At 42.8% G+C, this 25,267-nt stretch overlaps 1 protein-coding gene across 1 annotated transcript; it reads right to left on the bottom strand.

Annotated features, from left to right (window-relative positions):
• Positions 1 to 167: 167 nt before the first annotated feature.
• LOC143435547 (uncharacterized) lies at positions 168 to 25,004 on the bottom strand. Its single transcript, XM_076918574.1, has 5 exons — positions 24,950 to 25,004; positions 21,184 to 21,800; positions 5,575 to 5,656; positions 2,871 to 3,752; positions 168 to 525 (listed from the first exon to the last, which is right to left on the bottom strand). The coding sequence occupies exons 1-5, from the start codon at positions 25,002 to 25,004 to the stop codon at positions 401 to 403; spliced, it is 1,761 nt and encodes a 586-aa protein (XP_076774689.1). The 3' UTR covers positions 168 to 400.
• Positions 25,005 to 25,267: the final 263 nt, after the last annotated feature.

Here is a 25,267-nt window from a genome sequence, read left to right as displayed (position 1 = left end):
TCTGCTTTCTGTAAATTCTTTCTCTGTCACCTTTGTTTTTCTTCACCTCTCTCTAGACTTTCTATCTTCTCCATTCTTTTTCTCTAGACTTTCACAGCAACTTATCTCTATTCTTCTTCTCTACTCTTTTCTTCTAGACTTACACTAAACCTTCTCTACTCCTTTCTTTTCCTTTCTCCCTGATACTTCTTAAATCTTTCAATGACTTATCTTGTAGTCTCTCTAGCCTCTGAAGCCTTGTCTACACTGACAGAATGTCTCTATGAGCTAGTCTAGAAAGGCTGTGGGTAACTTATCTGACCCTTGCTTAACCTCATGTGTCTTGATTAAAATTAGTGGGATCTCATGTATCTCTCTCAAGATCTGTCAATGGAATCTGGCGTGGGCCTTTGGGTGTCCCTTACCTTCTGTAACCCGCTGTTGACCACAGCCTGATCAATTGATGGGGTCCCCATCCTGAAGGAGCATTCTTTTTCCAGTGTCTTCTCTTGTTCTTCACTCCTGAAGACCAGAACCTACAAGGGTCTTGTGGAAGAAAGGCTCTTATCTTATTTATTGCTTTGATCACCTGTAAAAGCAGTAGTCTTTTAGAACTCTGTGTAGACTGATGTATTTGTGAGGCTGCATGACTGTTGTTCCCCTCACACTAGAGACCACAACCTAGTTCAGTCTGTAAACAGTACCTTGTCTACAGGTGTAATGTGAGCTCACCTCTGAAGCTCTAAGAAACCAAATCAGAATGAATAACTTTATCTACAGCATTTCACAGTAAAGACTATTAAGATGTTGAAGGCTCACATAGTATTAATGATTTGATACTTATTTAAATTTAACTTTTGACAAAATAGAAACTTTAGTCATAGTTCTATAAAAATCTTTTAAAGAGTTATTTCTAATTAGAATATTGTTTTAGAAGTGATACACAACAAGAACAGGAAAGTAAACATTTTATATCTAACATAAGAGCACAAGTCCTCACCACTTCTTCTTGTCTGAACTCTCACCTTTGAACCAAATCTTGATGAAAGTCTCATATACATAATGAAATTATCTCAGACAGCAATGGCTAGAAAGTCTATCAAAATAGAAGCTTATATATATATATATATATATTCTGACTCAGGACAGCCTGTAACTTTTTAGCTGTAACTAAAGGAAAAAAAAAGTGCTCTTTTATTTATTAAACTAGGAAAACCACTATCAACTCTCTTATCATAGAAGCCAAAAAAACTGCTGGCCCCCTTCTAAGAGCCGCTTTTGAAAACAGTCTGTTCTCTTCAAGGTTCTTTCTGTTGGTGTCCTTCTCCTGGCCACAGAGCAGGGCAAATTATGTTTTTCTTGTGTAAATTGAGACTGTCTCATGAGTAAGTTTTAAACTAAATTAAGTAAGCAGTTTTAGTAGTTCATCACACCAAATCAGGCACCTGACATACTCTGTCTCTTCCTCCAGAGGAACAGAGCTTTCTCTTGGCCACAAGCTGTGGAACAGGACCAGCCTGTCTCATTGCTTCTGCTTTTAAAACTCAGGATGTTAACACAGTATCAGTCCAGAAGAAAGAAAAGGAACGTCAATTGTCAGTCAGAGTCCAAGAACATGTGAAACAAATAACACAGAATGGAGTTTATCAAGAAAAGACAAGGAAAGACAACACAATAGACTGCCCCTATCACTATATCAGTGGCACAGAATTGTCAACAATCGCAGCGGTGTCTGGAAACCGCATGGCCTGTTGGGAAACGTAGTTCTCAGACCGGCTGCCATCTTGGATATACTTGTCAAAGCTGCAAAGCCTGTTGGGAAACGTAGTTCTCAGGATGTCGAGCGCACTCACTAAAGCCCTTATCTCTCGCTAGGCGCCTGCCTGCATGTGTTCGCCACCCGCCTCTCGCCTCCCGCCTCTCGCCTCGTACTTAATTCATCACGGGCGGGAGGCTGGGAACTCCTCTCCCGCCTTTTAAACTGCGGTGGGCGGGAGACCTGCATGTACTCTGGCTTCCAGTACCAGGGCGGCTCGAGCGCTGGCGAAGAGGGGACCACCGAGGGGGCCAGGGCAGCCAGTGGTTGTGGAGCCTGGCTCAGGTACTCTGCCACACAGTAGCGGCAGGGAGGGGTTCCAGAAAGACTGTACACAAAATATAAACACACAGAACTAACACAGTCAGACACACTTGCCCGAGTTTGGTCTCATAGAACCAGCCAAACACGACCTCTGACGGGAAGGATTCCACATCTTCCCCCTAGCAGGAGCACTCATCTCCTGTTCCAAAACAGGGCAGTCAGACCTCCCTGACTCCCTAACCCAGATGGGGAAGGATACCGCCTTTCCCCAAGGGCAGCCAGACCACTCTGACTCCCTAACCACCCGTGAAGCGTCCTTCCCGGGCTGCAGCCTGTGGGTTTCAACACGTCTGTCCATCCACAGTCATTGGGCCCTCACGGTCCACAATGACAGCTGCACTCAATCTCAGATGGGGAAGATTCCCCTCACCAAAGAAACCGATATCAAAACACAGAAACAAAGACAGCAGAAGAAACCAAAACAAAGAGACAAGGACAGCGGCGCCACACTCTCACACACACCACTCACACAGACCTACCTCCAAGGGGTCGTCGTGTGTCTAGGGTGGTCTCGAGTTTCCCGGCCAATCGCCACCTGTACTAAATCCCTCAAAGATTTGTCTTGTAATCCATCTAACTTCTGTAACTTTCTCTTAATATCACTGGCTGATTGGTCAATGAAAGCTATTGTCACCGTAGTTTTATGTTCATCAGACATTGGATCATAGGGTGTAAATTGCCGAAAAGCCTCCATCAGCCGTTCTAAGAAGGCTGAGGGGGATTCAGCAGGACCCTGGATTGTCTCCCTTACCTTGGCCAAATTTGTGGGCTCCCCTGAGCCCCGCCATTAGAGTCTGACGGTAGATTTTGAGGTGCTCCCTATCATTTGCTGTATTGAAATCCCAATCTGGTCTGGTCAGCGGGAAGGCTGCGTCTATTTCATTTTGCAAGGAGGTGGGCCTGCCATCCGTCCCTGGAACATTCTTTCTGGCTTCTAAGAGGATACGCTGTCTCTCCTCGGTTGTAAAGAGTACCTGCAAGAGCTGTTGACAATCATCCCAGGTGGGCCAATGAGAGAAAAGAAGGGAATCAATTAGGCCTATCAAGGCCTGGGGGTCCTCAGAAAAAGGAGGATTGTGAGTTCTCCAATTATAAAGATCTGCTGATGAGAAAGGCCAATACTGGAAAAGCTGGTTCCCTTGATCATCAGGGGGTCCATACGCCCGCAGAGGCAAGACAGTAGAGTCAGGAGACACTACCTTCTTACTCCGAGTCCCAGCTGCCGGACCCTCTAGGCTTCCCTCCTCCAGGTGAAGTAAGGGGGCCGAGGGTTCCACCCAGGTTGTACTCCCTTGCTCCTCGGAGTTTCCCTGTCCTGTACCTGTTGTCACACCTCCCAGTTCCCCTGCTGAGGCAGAGCCTCCTTGTCCGGCAGCTGCTGTTACGACTCCCGGTTCCCCTGCTGAGGCAGAGCCTCCTTGTCCGGCAGCTGCTGTTACAACTCCCGGTTCCCCTGCTGAGGCAGAGCCTCCTTGTCCCGCAGCTGCTTGGGGTACTGGTGGATAAGGGGGAGGAGGATCTAACAAGAGGTGGTCAGCGTCTGTGGTTAAAATCTTTTTTTCTCTCACGGGATGTGAGGCCTTCATTTCCTCATTTCCGTCTTTTAGAGCGAGTACCTCGGTCTTCAATGGGCCTGAAAGTGAAACAAATGGGCGGACCCACAAAGGGGGAGAGAGAATCAAGTTTTCCCAGACAGTTATGTAGGGGATCTGATCAGGATGTCCACTGGGACCCCTCTGGTAGACTCTTTCTTTTACCCGTCTGACCTTTTCTAAGAAGAAGGATCCTTCTGGTGGCCACCCGGTTTGGAAAGATGGCCATTCTGATGTACACAAGGTTTGCCATTTCTGCTTCTTCACTCTTACTGACAGACTATAAGCTCTAGCCTTAACTTCTGACCAGTGGTCAAGCGTCAAAGATAGTGGGGTAGCTAGTGTCTGTCCCATAATGGTTCGTCAGTCCAACAAATATCACAAACAACACAGACAGAATTAGACACGGATATACTGCCACGAGAGCACAACTGACACCGCCCCAGGCGGCTGTGGTAAAAAAAAACCACCTTCACACAGAGAAGGGTCTTCCTAGACCCTATCTCTCACACAATCGAACCCTGGGCGTCCCCAGGGAACTGTGGCTTGCAGTATGCTGATACGTCTATCGTACTGCTTCCACAACCTGACCCTCTCTCAGGGTCCGGACCCTCTCCCAGGGTCCTGCTCTCCGTGGCTAACTCAGTTCCTGCTCCTGCCACAAGCATAAAAAAAAAACCAAGCTACACAGACCGCCCTTGCCAGGGCACACAGACACAGTACACAGAGACTTAGACAAAGATCACACACAAACGCTCGAGCGAAATAAACCTCCGACCCCTGTACCCCGTGGGGTCTGAGAGAGCGGATCTCGGTGGGACCTCCAAGAAATGTTGGACTCTAAGAATCCAAACCCAAACCCACGGGAAGCGCTCTTTCAGAAATACTCACGGAAGGGAGTCGCTGCAATCGCATGAGATTTATTTGATGAATAGTTGGAATAACAGTAGCCGGTGCACCGGGGTCCCTCACCCTCAATCGAGAAAGAGGAACCCCGAGTGACCAAAAAGGATGGTATATATACAAAGTTCACAAAGACAGTAAATTGCTTCTTAGACATTAAAAGAGATTTCAAACATCCGTTCCCAAACCTGGTTTCTATCTAGCCCTCAATTTACAACCAGGCTATCCTATTTTACATATGTATCTTGTTCCTGGGAGAATTCCTTTGAAGTGACTTCCGTTTACCCAGGGGTTTTATTGCCTCTATCTTGGGTCTTTTGTGCTTTTGAAATGTTTATTCAAGCCCTTGGAATGCACCCCAGGGGCAGCTAACACTTGAGTGTAAATTGAAACTCTGAACCTAAGAAACTCTCACGTTGAGACCTAAAATTTCATTTTTACAATTTATTCTTACACTATAAGGCTCATCTGGGCCCTGGCGGACCTGGGCAAGGGAAGTGGTTGCTGATCCTTTAGGAGGGAGTTGTTTCCAAGCCTTAAGACTGGCATTTTGAATTTGGGCTAGAAGGCCAAGAGAGAACCAAGCCTGTTTTTCATTAGTATCATAAAGGCTCCACCCCAAAAGCTTATCTTTGGTCCACTTCTTAGAGGTTTTACTTTCAGAATTTCAAAGCACTATTTCTCTGCAGTTTTCAACAAAATCTGTCTTTCAGAGAACATAGTCACCTCCAGCCAGAGTGGCAGGAGCTAAAAAATACCAATCATTGGGAACAAGCCGCCATTCACTCAAATTTTCAATTAAGGATAAAGTAAAGGGAGCTGTCAGTCCATAATTTGTTACTGCCATTTTTAAGTCTTTCAGGTGACAGAACCCTAGCTTGTGATACTGTTGACTTTTTATTTCATCTTCCTCAATTTCTGAGTCCCCTGAGACTTTGTTTTCATTATCACTAGCCTCACTGTCTGAAGGCTTTGTATCCTTATTGTCTTCCCCAGCAGGGGAGTCATACTTATTGTCTTCCCCAGTAGGAGAGTCATTTCCCTGTTTAGAGTTTAGAGGGTGAGGTAGTGTTTTTATTTCTGCTATTGGAAGAGACAGCAGGTTTGCTTCTGGTAACAGGGAAGGCCAGTACAGGTTTTTGAGGTTTTGGTTTAGATTTATTCTTAGAGATAGCAGGCATTGGGGAGAGGAAAGTTAATTCTAAATCAAGAGCTCGCAATTCTTTTACTAACCGCAAATGTTCCTCTATTAACTTTTTCCTCTATTAACTTCCTAAGAGAAGCCATTTTTGTGAAAGTTGGGCTTTAGCCTTGGTGGTATGATCATTAATATTGGCCAAGTTGAGGACCTGGGCACAAAATGGAGCAGGGATAGTATATGGAGGTGGTCCTGACATGAATGAGTGCAGGGGCAGCAAGTCAGGATTACAGTATTTAGCTGCCTCCTCCTCTAGGGACAATGTCTTTGCAGGAGAAAGGTTATTGTCAAGCCCATTCTTGGCCAGGGATTTTAAGGTTGCAAGGGAGGGTAAATGTTAGCAGGAGGGGGTTTTGCAGTTACTGGCTCAGCTGCAGCAGTCTCAAGGGGAGTAGCAGGGATGTCTGGATCAGGCATAGGAATAGAAACAGACTCACACACAGAGTGCAGTCTAGAGTGTTGGTCTAAGACCTTTTCCCCTTCTTTCACTAACTCTCAAATATCTGGAAATTGTTTATAGAGTTGAAGTACATTATTCACCAGGTTCCAATAGGAAAAAGCCTGAACAGGGACCTTCTCAGGACCAAAGATTTCATAAAAATCTTTTAAGCAATCTCCAACTCTAGCCCATCCTTTTTTTATTATTATATATTTTTTTATTAGATCTTTCATTTACACTTCAGATGCCATCCCCTTTCCCCATTCCCCCCCTTAGAAAACCCCTATCCCATGCCCCCTTTTCCTTTTTGCATTTATGCATTTTTTAAAAAAATGTTAATCATAGGCTTTATAAGTTTGGTATTGTTCAATCAGAGGTGTAACCCACTACCCAACCTAGATATATCTACTATCTTTGACTGGTGGAGATTCATGAACATCTGCTTCCCTGTCTCCCCCCTCTATCTCTCTTTCATCTTTTCTCATCAATAGTACCCTCATGGGGAAACCATGGACAAATATAACCAATGAATTCAAAAATTCTTTTAAGATCCTTTTTTCTTAACCCTTACTCCTCATGCCATGAGGCTGTCTTTGAGACCCTGTAAGAACAAATCATGTTTGCTCAGTGCTTGTCTCATAACTGCATTGCTTTTTCTTACCTTCACCAGATCAATCTCACAGGCAGGCTACTCTGTGGTGATCACAATGCAGATCTTCTCTCTTCTCTCTTCTCACTGGAGAAGCATCGATCCTATGCTTGCAGGACGTCCCTGTAGAAGCAACGTTCAATCGGACCCCCAACCCAAAAAGCCCCACATCTGGCACCAAGATGTCCTGGCCCATGGGGATTCAATGAGACCCTAGGGAAGGGGGCGAAAGAATGAAGAGACAAGAGACACAAGAAAGAAACACCTGTCTGAATGTCTGATCATGTGCTTAAATTTTATTGTTCAGGCTGCCGTTATAAAGGCAAGCAGGCAGGAGGGTCATCTGACAGTCAGGGTCCAGGATCATCCTGTAATTGCAGAATTCTCTAAGCCCACAAGAATTCCTAGCCCAAATTACTTATCCAAATATTTTCTCACAAGCAAGAAGGTAATTAAAACATTTCTCAGCTCGAGTTGCTTGTCTGATTGATATTTTCTCCCTGGCAGAAGGGCAATAAATAAAGTATTCCTTAACTCAGGCTGTTTATATAACTGGCATTTGCTCCCAGGTAGAAGGGCAATAAAGTATTCCTTAACTCAGCCTGTTTACATAACTGGCATTTGCTCTCAGGCAGAAGGTGATCTTGGCTCCCAACACTGGGCCATAGTCTTTGTGAAGACATTCCTGTTGCAGCTGATAAGTGGTTTTCATTTGTCAGATCTCATCTATGTAAGTTTTGTTGGTAACCATACTTTTTCATTCCCTGTAGATATATAAACATAAACACATCCCATCACCATCTTAAAACTATTGCTGGTTTCCATTTTAATGTCAACATATTCTTATAGTATATAGGATGGCTTATTTCCTCAATGTTCTTGTTAACCCTATGTGTCTCAGCTTCTGATGTTCCTTTTTCATCAAAATTATGAAAATTTAGTATTAATAAAACATTATTTATTATGTTCCAAAGGGTTTTTATTTTATGCTTTTAGTTTAGTAAGAATTTTCTTTAAGATATGATCGGCTCTGTCTATAAATGTTTGTCCTGTGGGATTGTGTGTTATACCAATAACATGCTTTATTTTATAATATGCAAAGAATTGCATCATGTTATTGGGTACATATGTGGAAGCATTATCAACTTTAATTTGTGTAGGTTTCTCCTTAATTACCATTTCCAATAAATGAGTTATTACAAAATCAGCATTTTTAGAATTCAGAAGCAGATTCTCATTGAAACTCTGAGTATATGTAAATGCTAAGGGCTATAAATCTTTGTTTTCCAAATTGTGCAAAACCAATGGTGTGTTATAAAGCTAGATATGTAGGCCCTTGACTCTGTTAGTTGAGTTTTATTTATACTACCTCTAAGGACCACATGTCCTCCCATGGGTCTTTCTTCAGCAAAACACCATGTGAATCTGTCTTAGCAAAACTCAGTATGAGTCTGTATTAGCTGAAGTAATCCAGTTATAGGTATACAACTGTAAGCACCATTGGTCAAGTCTAGCAAAGTTTGTGGAGATGATACATGGGAACAAGATGATACATAAACAAGGTTCAGTCATTCCCACAAAGGTCATCTTTTTCATAAGCCTCCTGCAGGTCACATAGAACCTGTTCTGGTCTTCCTTCTTTAGTATTCCTGAAAACAACTCTTCTGTGTGTCCATCTCCAGATCACGGTTCTCTAGACTCATTTGCTGGACTACCAGTTACAACACAGATTGTCTGATTTTAAGACTCTCAGAACGTTTTTCTTGATTCTATTAACCTTGTAATCTTGTATCATTTTTTTCATCAGATTTCATATCATGTTGAATGTGTTGCCACATTCTTCTACCAGATGTGATAGAGCCACAGTATGGTGGTTTATCATGTATTAACTTGAAACATTCTAGAGTCATCTGAGAACATTCATCCATGAAATAGTCTTTTAAAAGCATTTTGAGTGCTAACTGGAGTAATGATTCTCAGGGTAGTGTTGAGCACACTATGGGTGTTACCAAGATTTGAGAGGCGGTTCTGTGTTGTAGTAGAAAAGAAGACATGGCACCTATTGAGTGCAAAGCATTATGTAGTATTCCTACTGTTATCTGCTTCTGTTCTTGTCTCTAGGTTTCTTACTTGATTCCTGATCTGTGTTCTCACAGTAATGGACAGTGAATTTTCTGCTCTGCTTATTATGGTAAGGATTCCCAGAATAAAGCTCCACTGTGCTTCACTGTATTTGGGACATACATTTCAGCCATTTTTCATTGTTGGTGAGCTCTCCAGAATTATCCCTTCCCATAGCATCTTCACTGTTCCAGAATACTTCTGGTCACACAGATCATGCATTATCCTGTTTGAATTCCTGGAGAATCAAAATATTCTTTCCAACAACAGACAGTAAGGCCCAATGCTGGATGCATATTTCCATAAACATCTTTGCCTGAATAACTTCACTGAATCTCTCCTGTCCACACGATGAATACAACACCAGACATGAATCAGATCATGCAGCTTTAGTATATCACTTGTTTAGTTGGTTCTCTAAACAGTACTTCATTTGCTGTTTTTACATTCCCAGTTCTGTTTATGATGAACAAGGTGCATACCCTGTACCATGATGAGATCTACAGAGATTGGACTTTTACTGCCCTCCTAACCCTACTATGCTTGGCTTCCCTCATTCTTCCATGAATACAATTTCCTGGTGAGTTCAGTAAGTAGTGAGTCCACAATAGAAGTCTCCATTGGTGGATGCCTAGCTAAGCATTTACAGATTACATATGAGTTTCCTATGTTGGCATGACTGAACTGTGTCCTCAAGTGCCATCTCCTATTCCCAGGCCTCCCCATGGTCACAAAGCAGCTGCACTGGACTTCACTGTTTAGAATTCCCAAATAAAACCTCAAATATACTGTGTTCACCTCCCCAGAAAATGCTTCTCCAGACCTATCTACTGGGACCTCCAGTTCTAACAAAGCTTACCTGGTTTTGAGACTCTCTGAATGTTTGTCTGGATTTTATTACCCCTGGAATCTTGCATCCTTTTTTTTCCTTTTTATTAGATTCACTACCATGTGGACCATTCTACCACATTTTTCTTCCAGGTTTGAAAGAACCTCACAATGGTGACCTGTGTTATGGTAACTTGACACAATCTAGAATAATTTGAGAAGTACCACAATTTAAACCACATGTCCATAAAATGATGTGAACAAAAGTCTGCTGTCAGCTTTCTTGAGTAATGATTTTCAAGGGAGTTTGGAGGCCTCTCTGGGTGTTGCCACATTTGGGAAGTGGTTCTGTGTTGTAAAAGAAGGCAAGATGGGGTGCTTATTGATTGAAAAGCATCATGTAGTATTCCTTAGTGTTATATGATTTTATTTTTGCATCTCGGTTTCCTCCTCAAGTCATGAAATTCATTCTTTCAGTGATGGAGTGTGAAGGTCCTGCCCTGTTTAATACAGCAAGTTTTCCAGAATTAAGCCCAACTGTGCTATTTCCCATATGTAGAAACATTCAGTTGATCCATTGTCTCTTGTTGGTAAGCTCTCATGAATGTCCTTTTCCAGTGCCTTTGTCACTGTGCCAGGTTTCTTTTGGTCACACACATTTTGTACTGTCTCTTGAATGCCTGGAGAATCAAGATAACCTTTACACCCCCACTTGCTAAGGTCTAATTGTGGCTGCAGATTTCTTTCAACATAATTGGCTATTCAAGCATCCCTGAATCTCTCCCATCCATACCAGGCACACAATCCCAAGTCTATGTCCTATTATACAGCTTTTGCATCTAAGTTTTACATTGGTTTCTCTAACCCCTAGGTTCCTATGCCATCTCTACATTTCCAGTCCTATTTTTATGGACAGTGTATATACAAGGTTTGCATGATGAGATCTACAAGCCTTTGCATTCCAGAGCCTTCTTAACTCCATTTTCCTTCACTTCAGGAGTGCAGCACTGTACCCAATTTCCTGGTGAGTACTTCCAGTAGTGAGTCCACAAACATAGACTTAATGGAAGGAGTTCTGACTAAGCATGTGCAAATTACCAATGGGGATCCTTTATGGGCAAGTCTTAAAATGTCCCTTCAGTGCCATCTCCTATAACCAGCCCTCTTCCACGTCCCAGAGCACCTTTACTACATTTCTCTGTTTATTATTGACTAATACTAGCCAAATTCTGCTCTCTTCATTCTTCCTTACCAGGCATGTGCTTACTCTGGTTGTCACCATAATCTTTGTTGAAATTATAGTCCCTTTTTGTCCAGTTTCTAATTCCTGTCACAAAAGTGCTACACTGAATTTCCTTGGGGATTTCCTCCATGACTAAGCCTGACTGTGACAATTTTATACTCTAAAGTCTAGGTCTGTTTTCGCAGGTCTACTACACTGGCCTTACCTGTTGAGCTCCACTGATTCAGGACCATCATTGCATGGCTCTCTATTGTCAAGTAGCCCCTACACCAACTCTTCACAGCAGATTCTGTAAGAACCACAACCTCATGTCAGGGCTGTTTTTCAAGCCAATGCCTTGTAAAAATTTTGATTTTCCTGTTCAGTTCCTCGGATTCTTTACTATACATATCTCCTCACTCCCATGCCTACATTCTGTTCTGTAGCACAGGTAAATGTTTTCTCTGATAGTTATACCAAACAAAGAACCTATGGATCATTTACAAAGTCTAGGCTTAGATCTTCATATTCTGATGAAATATTGGCTTTTTTATAGAGGCATTCTCCTGGAACTTGGGTATCAAATACTACCAACTTTCTCAAGTCAGGTCTCCCAGAAACAAGCACATTGGTTCCTTATCAACTGCTCATGTTCTTAATCTGGATTCACAGTTTGCATTGAAGTTTTGATGAATCATAGGAACTGAAAACTCATCTTCCAGCTTCAAGCCATACTTTAGGTGCTCCAATGTCCAGCTTCAGATGGTCAAAGCCTACAGCAGTTTTACCTTGTGAAATCTAGACAGTCTTTATCACCATGCTCATTGTCCTCAATCTACCTCCTATATAGAATACACTGTGCCAGGCTTACAGTTAGTCACTAAGCTATTGAAATAATTTACAAGATGTAATTACAAAACAAATCCTGCCTACACCATCTCAACTTGTCAGCTTCTAGCTGTCATTGCATAGCTCTAGTACAGGTTTAAATAGTGAGTGCTCTAAGTCCTATGTGCCAGCAACATCCATATACTGCCAGGCATAGCTATGTCCTTGAAACTTCTGCAGACTTTTCTGGTGAGCTCCCTGTGCCAAGCACTACTTTGCCATCTTCAATGTCCAGTGACTATCTCTGGATACACAGAGTATTTTCAGCTATGCCCTAGGAAATACCAAGAATGCTCCAGTCTCACACAAATACACATATGGGACCTTGCTATTTTTGAGGTTGGACTTTGGTAACCATTCCTAAGACCAAGCCATTTTTCTTATAAGAGAAGAGACATTGTTATTTTTTAGGAATGTAATTTAATGCTTTAGCAAGTGAGAGGCAATGGGAAAGGGTAAAACCTGTCAGCAGTTCTAGAGCTGCTAGAGAGTCCTTGAACCACATTAACACTTATATAGAAAAACCTTTAACTGGGTCTGAATTTCAGTTCAGGCATTTAGTCCATTTCCTCAGGGCAAGAACAGAGGTGCCCTGAGGGCAAATGTGATGCTTGAGAGATAGGTGTGATTTTCATTTGGATCCGCAGGCAGAAACTGAGGATTATGAGCCATAACAGGCATAATAATTTTCTTCCAGTGCTTTCTACAGACATCAAGACTACTTCTGCATAGTCAGAATGCAAACCAGCATTCCCTGTTAATCATTGCAGAATGTTTCTACAGCCTCATTTAGAACATTCCAAGACCCTTCGGGTCATTGTTCTGCAGCACTGGTTTCTTCATTGTGAGAGCTCCAGAAATAATTCTGTCTAGCCTACCTCACTATCAGGTTTACCTCTTGATGTGTTGACCTTGCACCAAATTTACCTTGTGACATTCTCTGTCAGACCTCACTGAATGCCAACTCAACATTCTCAAGGCTAGTAGTGGCTGTCAGGTCTAACACGAGGTCTAATCTCTATTCCACCTTCACACTTCAGTCACTTACACAGGTGGAGGTTGTGAACAGGCCCTAGAGAGATTTACCTACTAATGAGGTACCTGAAGGCCAGAGGTGGGGCCAATTAATCATTCCTCCCCAGCCCCTACCCTTTTCTCCCCTCCCCTTTTTAACTCAGGTTGATCCTGGGTTTTAAGGGGTATGCATCCAGATCCATCCACCATCCACCATGTGAATAAACAGGTTTTGGAAACCCAAGGACTTCCTGCTGTGTTGGGGCCACACTACCATGAGGAACAGTGATGAGCTGGGGAGAGGCCTTTAGTTAATGAGCAGCCAGGCCCAACTTCCAGCTGAATGAACCCAGAGCATTCCCAGCCGACTACCCACAGCATGGCGGGAGGAACCCTGGGATCCCCAGCCTTATTTTTTCCCTACATCTGGTGCCTCAAAAGTGGAGCCTTGGAAGCCACACAGCCACACAGCCACTGATACCTCGGGAAGGGTAAGACCACAAACTCTTGAAACAAGCAATCTGTTTTTTCCTCCTGTGTTTCAGTCAGAAGCCACCTTTTGGATTTAAGTAAGCCAAAGGAACTTTTGCTACCTCCTAGCCAGAGCCACTCTCTGGTGTTGGTTCAAGGCTTCCCTGGCCTCTGCTTAAATCCCGACATCCCCCAACGGGCATTGGCAAAGACTCTCTATCTAGACTCTCTTTAAAACAAAAAGAAAACTGGTAATACAGCAGCCATTTAAAAGCCATAAGGGCGGCTGCCAGTTCTTAAATCAGCGGGAAGGCTTTGTGCTATTGGACCATTGTGGAATCCCCCAAAGGCCAATAGGCCAAGGGAATGTTCCTATTGGACAAAGTGTTTCTCCTCTTTTCTATCATGGGAAACTCCACCTCACTTAAATGTTCACCTCAGGCCAGGCAAATATATTCCATAGTAAAGACCCATGGAATAAGAATGGGCAAAAAGCAAGCCTTCTTGTTTTGGGAGGAAATCCTTCAGATAGCACCATGCATGGCAGAGGATAATATTTACAGTCCAGACTCATGGAGCAAAGTAGCTTCCCTTATCAAAAACAGAGATAAAAAACCCCCTTGTGAGTTTTTGCCGATCTTAGCCGCATTCGGGAATGTATAGGACCATCTAAAATTGGACAGTGAGTAATCCCCAGCCTAGTTCACAAGACTAGGTAGGCTTCTTTCTGTCTCCCCCCTCTCTTTCTCTCTCCACGTGTTCCTTGTTAGCTTCTTCTAACTTTTGCTACCACTACCTGCTGCCTAGTTCAAAAGACTAGGTCCCACTCTTTCTCCATGTGTTCCTGGTCAGCTTCTCTGCTTTAACTCCTCTTCCTCTTTCTCTCTATCTCTCCCTCTCCATGTGCTCTCCAGTTCAAGGGCAAGATGGCAGCTACTCCCTAGCCTCCACTTTGCCCATCCCCCAGCTCCACAGAGAGGGCTCCTTCACAGACAACAGCTGTCTTTCAAGTCACAATGCCTGCTGTGACCCTCCCTCTAACACTTTTTCCTTAGGTGAGAGGAGGTGCTCTCAGGAGCACCAACTTCATTCTTTTGTGCTGCCTGATAACATAGGCTTTTCCCCTTTTTCTCTGTCATTTGCAGCCGACTGAGACCATTTACCCAGCCCTGTGTTCCTTAGCCAGACTTCCTTACAGTTTCTTCCTCAAGTGGCTAAAAATGCCAGGCCGCCTGCTAGCTTGCCCCAGGAGCTGCTGACTCCAATCAAGCTTCCATGTGTCTTTCCCATAGACACAGATTCTCACTCTGACTCTTAGCTCTCCCCAATGCTTCTTGCTTGCCTTAAACTTTTCTTCAAGGTTGGCCTTTCCTCTTCTTCTCTACATTTAAAATTTACCAGCTAAGAAAAAGAAGAGGGGGAATACAGAACCTCTCTGCCAGAGCACCCAGAAGCCACATGGCAGAGCAAGGCCCCTCCCCACTGCTTCTAAACCCACCATTACTACTCGTTCTCCCCAACAGGAGGACCTGCAACAACAAACGTTCCTGTTTTTCAACCAAAAATTTTAAACGTTTCCTTTTCTTCCTAACAGGAACACCTAGAGCAACAATGCTTGTGTTTTTCAACCAAAAATTTTGTTATTTTTTTATTTTAATGCTGCCTTTTCTCTCTAATACTAGTAATATACGTCCAACATTTTTTTCAACCTTTATAATTTCTTCAAGGTTTAAAAGCCATCTAATTTCCTTCCATAGTTCAAGTCAACATGCTGATCACCATTTCTTGAGTCTTAATTAACAACTAATTTCTTTTACAGGCAAACTGTTGCTGCCAATCCCAGATACAAAATTAACATTGTTTTTCTCCCTCAGCCATCCAAAAACAGACTCAAAGATACCTTCCAGGACTAAACTTTCCTCAAACACCTTTGCTTTTCCAGGATCTTAATGACAGACCATGATGTGCTTGTTCTCAAGCAATTTAATGCTCAATATCCAGCCTTTACAGACATCTCCCTGCTGGAGATGCTGCTTCCTTACTGTGATTATCCTACAGATATACCCACAGATCCAACAGAGTCCACGCCATCCTCTGGAACCTGCCTGAGATGCAAGCTGCTTTCTCCCAGCCACCTCATCTGACTGCAAACTCCAGAGACACGCTGAGATCCACAGACATCGCCACCTCCTGGAACCTGCCAAGCTGCCTTCTTCCAGCCATCTCATCTGACTGAAGACCCCAGAGCATGCTGAGATCCAGAGACCCACACCCGACTCCAGAGATGCATGCCAGAACCCAGAGACACTCTCTAGAGAAGACAGATCCAGACCTTCCATCTGCAGATGAACTCTTTTGCCAAAGTCACATAGCTAAAGTTACATGTTAGTGAGGAAAACATAATGTCTATTTAAATTAATCAGATGTTATTACCCTCAAACTGTACCACCTGTGTTCAATTGTTTCAATTATCCCTTGCCTTCCTAACCCCCACTCCCAGCTCCCCTTACCCTTTGGCTTAATTGTGCCACACCCTATGGCATTCATAGTGTTTTATTTTAACCCCCTCATCCAAAATTTTCACTGAAGAGTGAGATTTGGACGATAAAGAGGTGATTTGGTCTCCTTGGTAGAGCTTTGGGTTTGAGATAGCCGGGGACCCAACAGGACATTGCCTGTCAGGGATGGCATATATCTCCCCACTCTCCCGGATTCAAGACTACTTCCAAGTGGTCCACATTTCTCATTAACACAGAGTTGCCCCTCCTTTTATGAAAGAAAAGAGAGTGGGATGTCGCCTAACACGAGGTCTAATCTCCATTCCACCTTCACCCTTCAGTCAAGTACACAGGTGGAGGGTGCAAAAACAGGCCCTAGAGAGATTTACATACTAATGAGGTACCTGAAGGACAGAGGTGGAGCCAATTAAACATTCCTCCCCAGCCCCTATCCCCTTCTCCTCTCCCCTTTTTAACTCAGGTCGATCCTGGGTTTTAAGGGGTATGCATCCAGATCCATCCACCACCCGCCATGTCAATAAACCGGTTTTGGAAACCCAAGGACTTCCTCCTGTGTTGGGGCCATGCCGCCATGAGGAACCATGAGGAGCTGGGGAGAGGCCTTTAGTTAATGAGCAGCCAGGCCCAACTTCCAGCTGGAGGAACCCAGAGCTTTCCCAGCCGACTACCCACAGCATGGCAGGAGGAACCCTGGGATCCCCAGCCTTATTTTTTTTCCCTACAAGTGGCCATGCCATTCCTGCATGAGCTTTCACTCATCATTGCTGAGAACCCAGTTTACTTTGTTCACACCCACCATTGCAGGTCTATCTCTCTTTTATTAGTAGTAAAAATTTTGCATGATAATTCCTCCAGTGGAGACATTTGATGTTAATTCCCACATCCCCTGGTCTACATACTGTCTTTCATTTTTTAAATTTGATACCCTAGTTTGGTGTCCATAGAACCAAGCATCCTGTCTTCTTTTGTATACTATATACCTTTTTCTTTGAGCGCAATGGTCATATGTTTTATCTGTTGTCCTACCCAAGCCCTGAATTTGAAATACTGTTTGTATATAAGCTGATACATCAATAGGGAATCATAACTACATTCTATAGTAGAGGCATGTAAGTAGTCATATTTCTGAAAGGTAGTGTTGGATGTCTTAGATTTGACATTTCTGACAGTGCGGGATGCAATCTTCCACTGTGGAACCCTGATGTACACTGTGGAAGCTTTTGCCTCTGTGTCTTGTCTCTTCTATAAGGCAGCAGGAGTCTTTTATCCCCCTGATTGCATGCACAGGCATTCCAGATGTACTGTGACCCAAATTGTGTGTATCAGAGAAGACATCTTAACAAAATTGGTTTTCTTATTTGATCACAGAGTTCTTATGCATGTCTAGATGCATGGAGGCACTTACCCTCACTCAAGGAGCCATTTCACAAAGCCCAAACATAATTTTTAGGATATAATATTCCAGCCCTTCTCTCTCTAAGATTAAGATTACTTCATCATAAAAAATAAATATTTTCCAACCTAACATTGTCCAGAGGTGGTATCACAATCCCAAACATGTAATGTGTAGGAGATAACACACGAGCACTTCTCTCTGTGAGGTGAAGTCAACTTCATCATACAAAATAAATATTATTCAGCCTTAGATGATCCAGAGTTTATACCAGTCCAATGATGTTTCAAAAACTCAGTCTCTTTGGTCCTCTGAACACCTTTTTAACTGTGACATACTGAAAAAAGTTAAAACAGCATACCTACTCCTCATATAAAAGGTACAGAATAAATGTTAACATCAGTAAAGGGAGGATTGGGAAAGCTCCCAGGAGAGAACAGCTTGAAAAAAGACCTAAATCCATTCGGGCAAACTGTGAATCCAGCAGCTATATATTTGCCATGGAGGAATATGATACAGTCATTTTCATTTAAAAGGGCTTAAAGAAAGATGCAATTTCAGCTGTGCTGGCTGAAGCCTGAAGTATATTTTATAAAATTTCTTTACCACAGACTTGTAGCTTCCCATACTGGTCACAAGACTTCCTGGTATCTCTAATCTCCTAGCTTCACAAGTGCAGCATATATTTATTTCACAGCTTCATGCAGGATTCTCTCTAGACCTCCTTGCAGGATATCTAGCCCTGACTCACATTACCTGGCCTTATAGCCTCTCAAAACATCTTCCATAATTCTAGTGCACTTTTGCTATTTCAATACTGTGTGGACCATCATGCCAGTTTATTTGACAATGTTTGATGGAGAATACTTTTTCTGGTTAGAGTTGAGGCAACTTTTAAAAATGTAGTCTTTTATGAATAGAGAAAAGCTCAGTTGAGAAAATCCCTCTTGGAAAATGGCCTAGAGCAAAGCTTGTCCAGCATTGCTTGATTGATCTGAATGGAAATAGTACACTGTAAATGGTAATGATATATCTAGGAGATCCCTGCTCACTGTGCACAATACCAACCCTAGGCTGGTGACTTGGATTATATAAAAATGCTTTCTTAGATAGAATTTCATTGCTGTGAATAGATACTGTAACTGAGGCAGATCTATAAAGTACTACATTAAACAAGGGGCTAGCTCCCAGGTTCAGTGGTTTAGACCTTTTTAAGAAAATCACTGTAGGAAGCATGACAGCATCCATCAAGACATGGTGCTGGGGAAAGAGCTTGCTGTTTTGGGTCTTGATCTCACTGCATCCGGGATAGCTATTTTTAAGGCAGCAAAGAGGAAGGGTCAGAAAGCCCACCCTTAAAGGGACACACATCCTCTAACTAGGACCAAGGCCACATATATTTCAACAAGGTCACACCTCTTAACAAGACTCTCCCTAGGCCAAGCATACCCAAACTACCACAAAGGGCATCTGAGATACCTCTAAAGTGCCAGAGAGTAAGCAGTGTTCCTTCTTGGTTTCTGTTTCATTACTTGCTCCAGATTCCCACCTTTATTTCTGGCCTAAGGTCCTCCTGGAACATGCTGTGACACTCCTATGCAACAGCAAGTTTGGAATTTTGGTTTTTTTGAAAAGCACAGAAATAGTATCAGTTAATATTTTCATTTTAATCTCAGGTGTGGGATATGGGTCTACTTCTGATTATCTGCAGCAATTATGTTTTTGCCTCATGCTTTATCAGGGAAGTAATGTTGTCTAATGTAGGTTGTTTCTGAGATTTTGTAATATTTGTAATTCTTGTGACTTTTCAGAGGGTATAATAATTGTAAGACTATGAGAGGCAGAGTGGATTGTTGTTTGATTGCTGTTCTTTGTAGTTGGTTGAAATTGGTTTAGTACTCCTGCTCAAAGAAGAAACGATATATTAAATATCCTGATGACAAACAAGTTGTCCAAAAGAGATTGATGCCCCAATCAGCATGAAGTAGTCTGAAATAATGTTAATTTCTTTCCCCTGTATCCCTTTTCTCTCTCCTATCTATTATTAGGGGGTTAAAAGGATGAATAAAAGATGGGGAAGGGTGGATGAAAGAAGAACCCACAAGGTAACAGACACCAGTTTCACTGTATATTCCTGGTAAGTTCTCCCACGAGTAAACTAACTTAATAAACAAGGCAACTCTGTATGCACCTAGCTCTTTCTTCTTACTCTCCAGGTCTTCATCCAACAGAATATTCCATTACCTCCCATGTCCACTTCCTGTCTTGATGCTCCAGTAACACCTGTCTATATTATTTCTTCAAGATACAAAACCATATTTACCCTCTTCATCGAATAAGGCCTGTATCTGGATGTATAAAGATTGGCCATGGCTTGTGAGACTCACTTGAAACTTCCTTAACAGAGAATTTCAATAAGCCCCAACCTTAGCTCAGGACATGCTGGATCTGCCATAGTCTTCCCAGGTTATATATCCTAGAGCTAAGCCCACTTGTGCCACTTGTATACTCCAAGAACTAGTTTTGTGTGCACTGACCACACATTAGGCTTGCCCTATGATGCTTCTTTAGCTTCAGCTTCTAGTGCCATCATCATACTCCCTTTACTACCTCATAATATAGAGATCTCATACCAGCTTTGCTTCTAAGTTCCAATAAGCAGTGTACTTCATCATCATTCCTATAATCCTGGGACTAATTTTGTTCACAGAGTTTTTTCAGTTACTTGATCTGGACAGTTCCAATTGCATGAACAAGTTGAACTGTGCCACCAACCACTGTATGATGCTATTGTGTGCCTTCTGAAATCAGGCTTTCCTCTGCCACCTCTACAGTTTCTAAAAATTGGTGAGACCAGAACAGGCTTCCTAATCTCTGCAAGCCTTCATGAATTCCAGTCCATTTATTCTGTGGGTCCTGATCTTATGATGTCCCTGAGGCCTGTGATTCTTCTGCTCCTTTTCCCTGCTCTACCAGATACCCTAAGATCTACCTAATATTTGGCTTTGAGATTCTGGATTGGCTCGGGTTGGTTGCTAGATTAAATCTCTTTGGTTTCTCTTAAAATGATTATGCTGGTCTCCTGTTCTGGAACATTCTGCAGGCAGGATGAAAACTAATTCTAAGGTTTTGAGGCTTGTGACACGCTACCTCGCCGATAAGGAGCACGTCACACTCAAGATTCTTTTGACAGCGTCTTTTATTGTTACAGCTCTTTTAGTTAGAAGGATGCAAGATGGAGAACAAAGGAAGGACCCCAAGCCCCAGAATGTACTGACTTATATACTGTCAAAGAGACATGATCTGTCCTCATTGGCTTATAGACTGGGGTCTCATTTACATATCCACTGATAGTACTATCAGCGGGAGAATTTGCGCCTACAAGTGCGCACAGCTGCAGACACCAAGGCCAAGAAGAACCAGGAACAGGAAGCCAGCGCCATCTTATAATGGCGAGCGTATAGCTACTTCAGCAAACGCAGAATGGCTCCTAACATCTCCCCCTTCTTTATAAATAGCACAAAGTGACTAGAGACCTTTTGTGCCTTAGTCTCGTGCAATGGGAACCCAAGCCCTGGGAGGCATCAAAAGGCTGTCCTGTCTACAGCTTGGTGCAATGGGATCCTGTGCCCACAAGCATGCATAAACGGAACAGCATCTCAGCACTTTAGCATATTTAACCAAGCTTGAGGGGATGCTCCAGTCTCAATGGCCATAAATGCCTGAGCAATAACTACTTTATCATGTTGTTGTTGAGTTTTTATTTTACAGAACAACCAGAGTAAGATCAATGTCCCTCTAAGTAGCATACAGCCAAACAAACCTACCCTCACCCACTCCTTAAAAAAGGAAAATGCAGAAAAAAGCCAAGAGGTAAAGTCTTTAAAACTGATTATATCAAGGCTTGTATTTTTGAGGTCTAATATCTTTAACTGTAATTCTTCTTGAAGAAACTCCAACTCCTGGGTCCAATTCCCCTTCAGATATTCTGAAATAATAGAACTGTTAACGAGGGAAGAATTATCAAAAAGTAAGGGGGTTATACATAGGGAACGTGTGGAAGCCACACAAGAAAGTTGTATGACATTTCCAAGCGCTTGTAATTGTTGTTGTAATAAGTCAATGCGCTGATTGACCAGTAAGACCCCTGAGGCCAAATGAGCATCAGTTCTCTTCACTGTCTCAAGTGCATCGGATGCCTTTTCAGTAATTTGACTAATAACTGAGGCTGTTTGCACTTGATTGGCCATGGCAATACCTGCAGTCACTGCAGCTGCAGCAGAAACAGTAATGGCAGTGATTATAGCTGCTGTAATGCCAAAATCTCTTTTTTGTCTCAATAATTGTACGATAGGAAAATCTTTGGGGTCAGCTTCAACAGGTACTGGTACAAATGTGGGAACATTCACCACAATTGCTGTCCGTTTTTTTCCATTCCAACATTCTGTTAAGTAACATGTAATATTAGGACTATGGCAATTAATTATTGAGCTGTTTTCAAACAACTCTTTATCACATATAAGGAAAAAATATGGTGCATGAACACACACTAGCAATGGCTCAAGTGTATAATTAGAATATTGTTGATTAATCTTTAAATTAGATAAACTGATCTTTGTTTTATTACTTTGTGTGGTCTCCAATCGTGTACCACTGACATTATTAGATGTATGGAAGCTTCCTTGTAGATTAGCAAAAGCTGATATACTAGTAGATGCCTCATTTATAATTAGAGATTATCATTTATAATTATCATCATTTATAATTATCATTTATAATTATCTATTAATAATTATTATCATTTATAATTATCATTATTTATAATTATCTATTTGAAAAATGGCCACTCACTCCCAGGGCCAGAGAGAGTGTTATTTGTTTTAAATCTTTTTAACTTTTGATTAAAATAAAAACCCTCCAATAGTTTAAATTTCCGTAATTCTGGTGGTTGACATGCTGTAAATGTCGGAGGAAAATCCAATAATGGATAGCACCATGGTATCTGTCTTTTAGCGGTCACATTAAGAGGAGAATTATCAGGTAATGGTATAGTTATATTGCTAGTGAGCATAATGGTAGTGATATTAGAAGATGTATTATTATCACCAGTTCCACTTCCACTAGTTGCTCCAGTACTTATTTGTGACAGGGCATTCATTAATATCCCTGTGGGAATTTTATTAGCAAAAAGTGGATCTTCCCAATATCCCAATTTCATTTTTGTAATTTTAATACATGGCCCTTTCCCAGAGCTAATAGTCTCATTTTGGAAAGTAAAACATAATGCCGTATTTAATTTTATTGAGGTGGCATTATATGGTTCTGTTTCAAACTTAGGCGTTTTGATGCATGGTGCTTCCATGGCACAACTTGTAGATAAGAATAAAGGAAGTTTAGTCGAATTAGCATGTACAGGCATTGGAACGGGCCATGTTCTCACTATTGCCCACAGAGGTAGGCTGCTCCTTATGGGAGTCCAAAGAATTAATATCGGAAACATTGATGTCCACAGCCTCTGGATCCGGATTTTCTTTTTCTCCATCCTTCACTATTCTTGTCAATCTTGTTGGTACCCAGATCGGATTTTCTTGCTCCTGTGGGAAAACACAAATAGCTCCCCTGGCCAGTTAGCATTTAAAGACCGGAAAGGCTGCTCTAATCCTTCTTCTCTCCTTTTCTGGAGTCAAGGAGGTGGCTATTTGAATAACATGTCTCTTAGTCTGTTTCTGTTTTGTCTTCCACACAAGCAGCTGTGCCAATGGCAAACTGCCAGGTGCATAAGGAAGATCCGGACGATATCTTTCTTTCTCATAACGAGCTGCCTCTAATTCTGTTTGTTCGTCCAAATCCAACCCATCTTGGGAGGAAGTATCGTCCTCGTTTTCTCCCTCCTCAGAGGATGTCTCGCTGAGGCGGAGTCATTCAGTGTTAATTTTTTAAACCCAGACAAGGCTGGATATATTTTTTTATATTTCTCTGACTGAGCTATTTTCTCAGCTCCATTATCTTTTTTCTTTTTTCTTTTCTCCCCCTCCTTCTTCTTCTGACATGGAGGGCTTAAAGGCTGTTTATCATTGCCTTTTCTTCTGCTAGCATTCCCTTCCTTTTCTGCTTCTGATAGGCTATCCTGACCTTGACATTTCTCATCCGCTATGCATGCCTGAATCATCTTAAAAATAGGTAACATGCCTGCTCTCAATTTTCCCTCCTCCTTTTCCCGGGCTACCTCTTTAAAAAACTTCAAAAGAACCCCATCTGAAATAGTCAAGCCGCTTTCCTGCAGCAGCGCCTACACTGCCACGAGAGCAGGCTTAAACTGTTGATTGCCCATAATTCTTTATCTACAGAACTGGTCGAACCTGCACAGTTATCTACCTGTGATTTACGGTTCACTTTGAAAAGGAGGACATGTACACTCCCGTCCCTTAATATGCCAATTAAGGCAAAAGCAAAACACGAGAACAACCACTGCTCAGACAGGGATAGCGAAAGCAAGGCCAAGCATAGGATCCACCATATCTTACAGAAAAGTGTCTAGACTTACTGCACCGTCAGTTCTGAATCTTGTTTCTGCGAGCTAAGCAGGGTCCTTCAAGGTAGACAATCCTCGGGGTGTCGGCTTCACTCCCGGGTTTCGGCACCACAATGCGACATGCTACCTCGCCAATAAGGAGCACGTCACACTCAAGATTCTTTTGACAGCGTCTTTTATTGTTACAGCTCTTTTAGTTAGAAGGATGCAAGATGGAGAACAAAGGAAGGACCCCAAGCCCCAGAATGTACTGACTTATATACTGTCAAAGAGACATGATCTGTCCTCATTGGCTTATAGACTGGGGTCTCATTTACATATCCACTGATAGTACTATCAGCGGGAGAATTTGCGCCTACGAGTGCGCACAGCTGCAGACACCAAGGCCAAGAAGAACCAGGAACAGGAAACCAGAGCCATCTTATAATGGCGAGCGTATAGCTACTTCAGCAAACGCAGAATGGCTCCTAACATCAGCTAAGTTGGTGTCCCAAACCACCCTCCACAGAAGACCAGGATGGTAATAGAAGATGGTATCTTGTTTCTTTTTTTATTGAATATAATATTTACATTTCAGATTTTATCCCCTTACCCCATTCCCCTCCACCAAAGAACCCCTATCCCATGCCCCCTGTCAGGCCTGACAAGAGGTCTAATCTCCATTCAACCTTCATCCTTCAGTCAGTACACAGATGGAGGGCCTGATAAACAGGCCTCAGGCCCTAGAGAGATTTACATACTAATGAGGTACCTGAAGGCCAGAGGGTGGAGCCAATTAAGTATTCCTCCCCAGCCTCTCCCCCTTCTTGCCCTCCCTATTTAACTCAGGACTACCCTGTGTTTAGGGGGGGTGCATCCAGATCCATCCACCATCCGTCATGACAATAAACCAGTTTTGGAAAACCAAGGACTTCCTCTCATGTTGGGGCCGACCCTTGAGGAGCCATGGAGAGGCCTTTAGTGAGCAACCGGGCCTAACTTCCAGCTGGAAGAACCCAGAGCATTCCCAGCCAACTACACAGTTTGGCCTGAGGAAGCCTGGGATCCCCAGCCATTTTTACCAACAGCTGGCACACCAACATGGACCACAAACACACAAGCATCTACAAGAACCATCCTGGCCGAGTCTGCTAAGCAGGTATACTTCCCAAGAGGCTTGGCACTAGAGCTCCCCCTTCACAGCACATGCCACATGCTTCCTGCCTCCATCCTGCCATGTGTCCAAAGACCCCAAGATGGCAGCCAATCTCGGCACATGGACCTGTCACCATGCGCCCCCACAGACTCCGTCCTGTTGTGCACCCACCTCTGTGATGACTGGGACCCAGAATGAAGATTCTCACTGAGAGCCCTACACCTGCCTATCCTACCCTGATACA

This window comes from Arvicanthis niloticus, chromosome X (genome assembly GCF_011762505.2).
Source record: "Arvicanthis niloticus isolate mArvNil1 chromosome X, mArvNil1.pat.X, whole genome shotgun sequence".
Taxonomy (NCBI): Eukaryota; Metazoa; Chordata; class Mammalia; order Rodentia; family Muridae; genus Arvicanthis; species Arvicanthis niloticus.
This window is presented reverse-complemented; position numbering and strand designations above follow the sequence as displayed.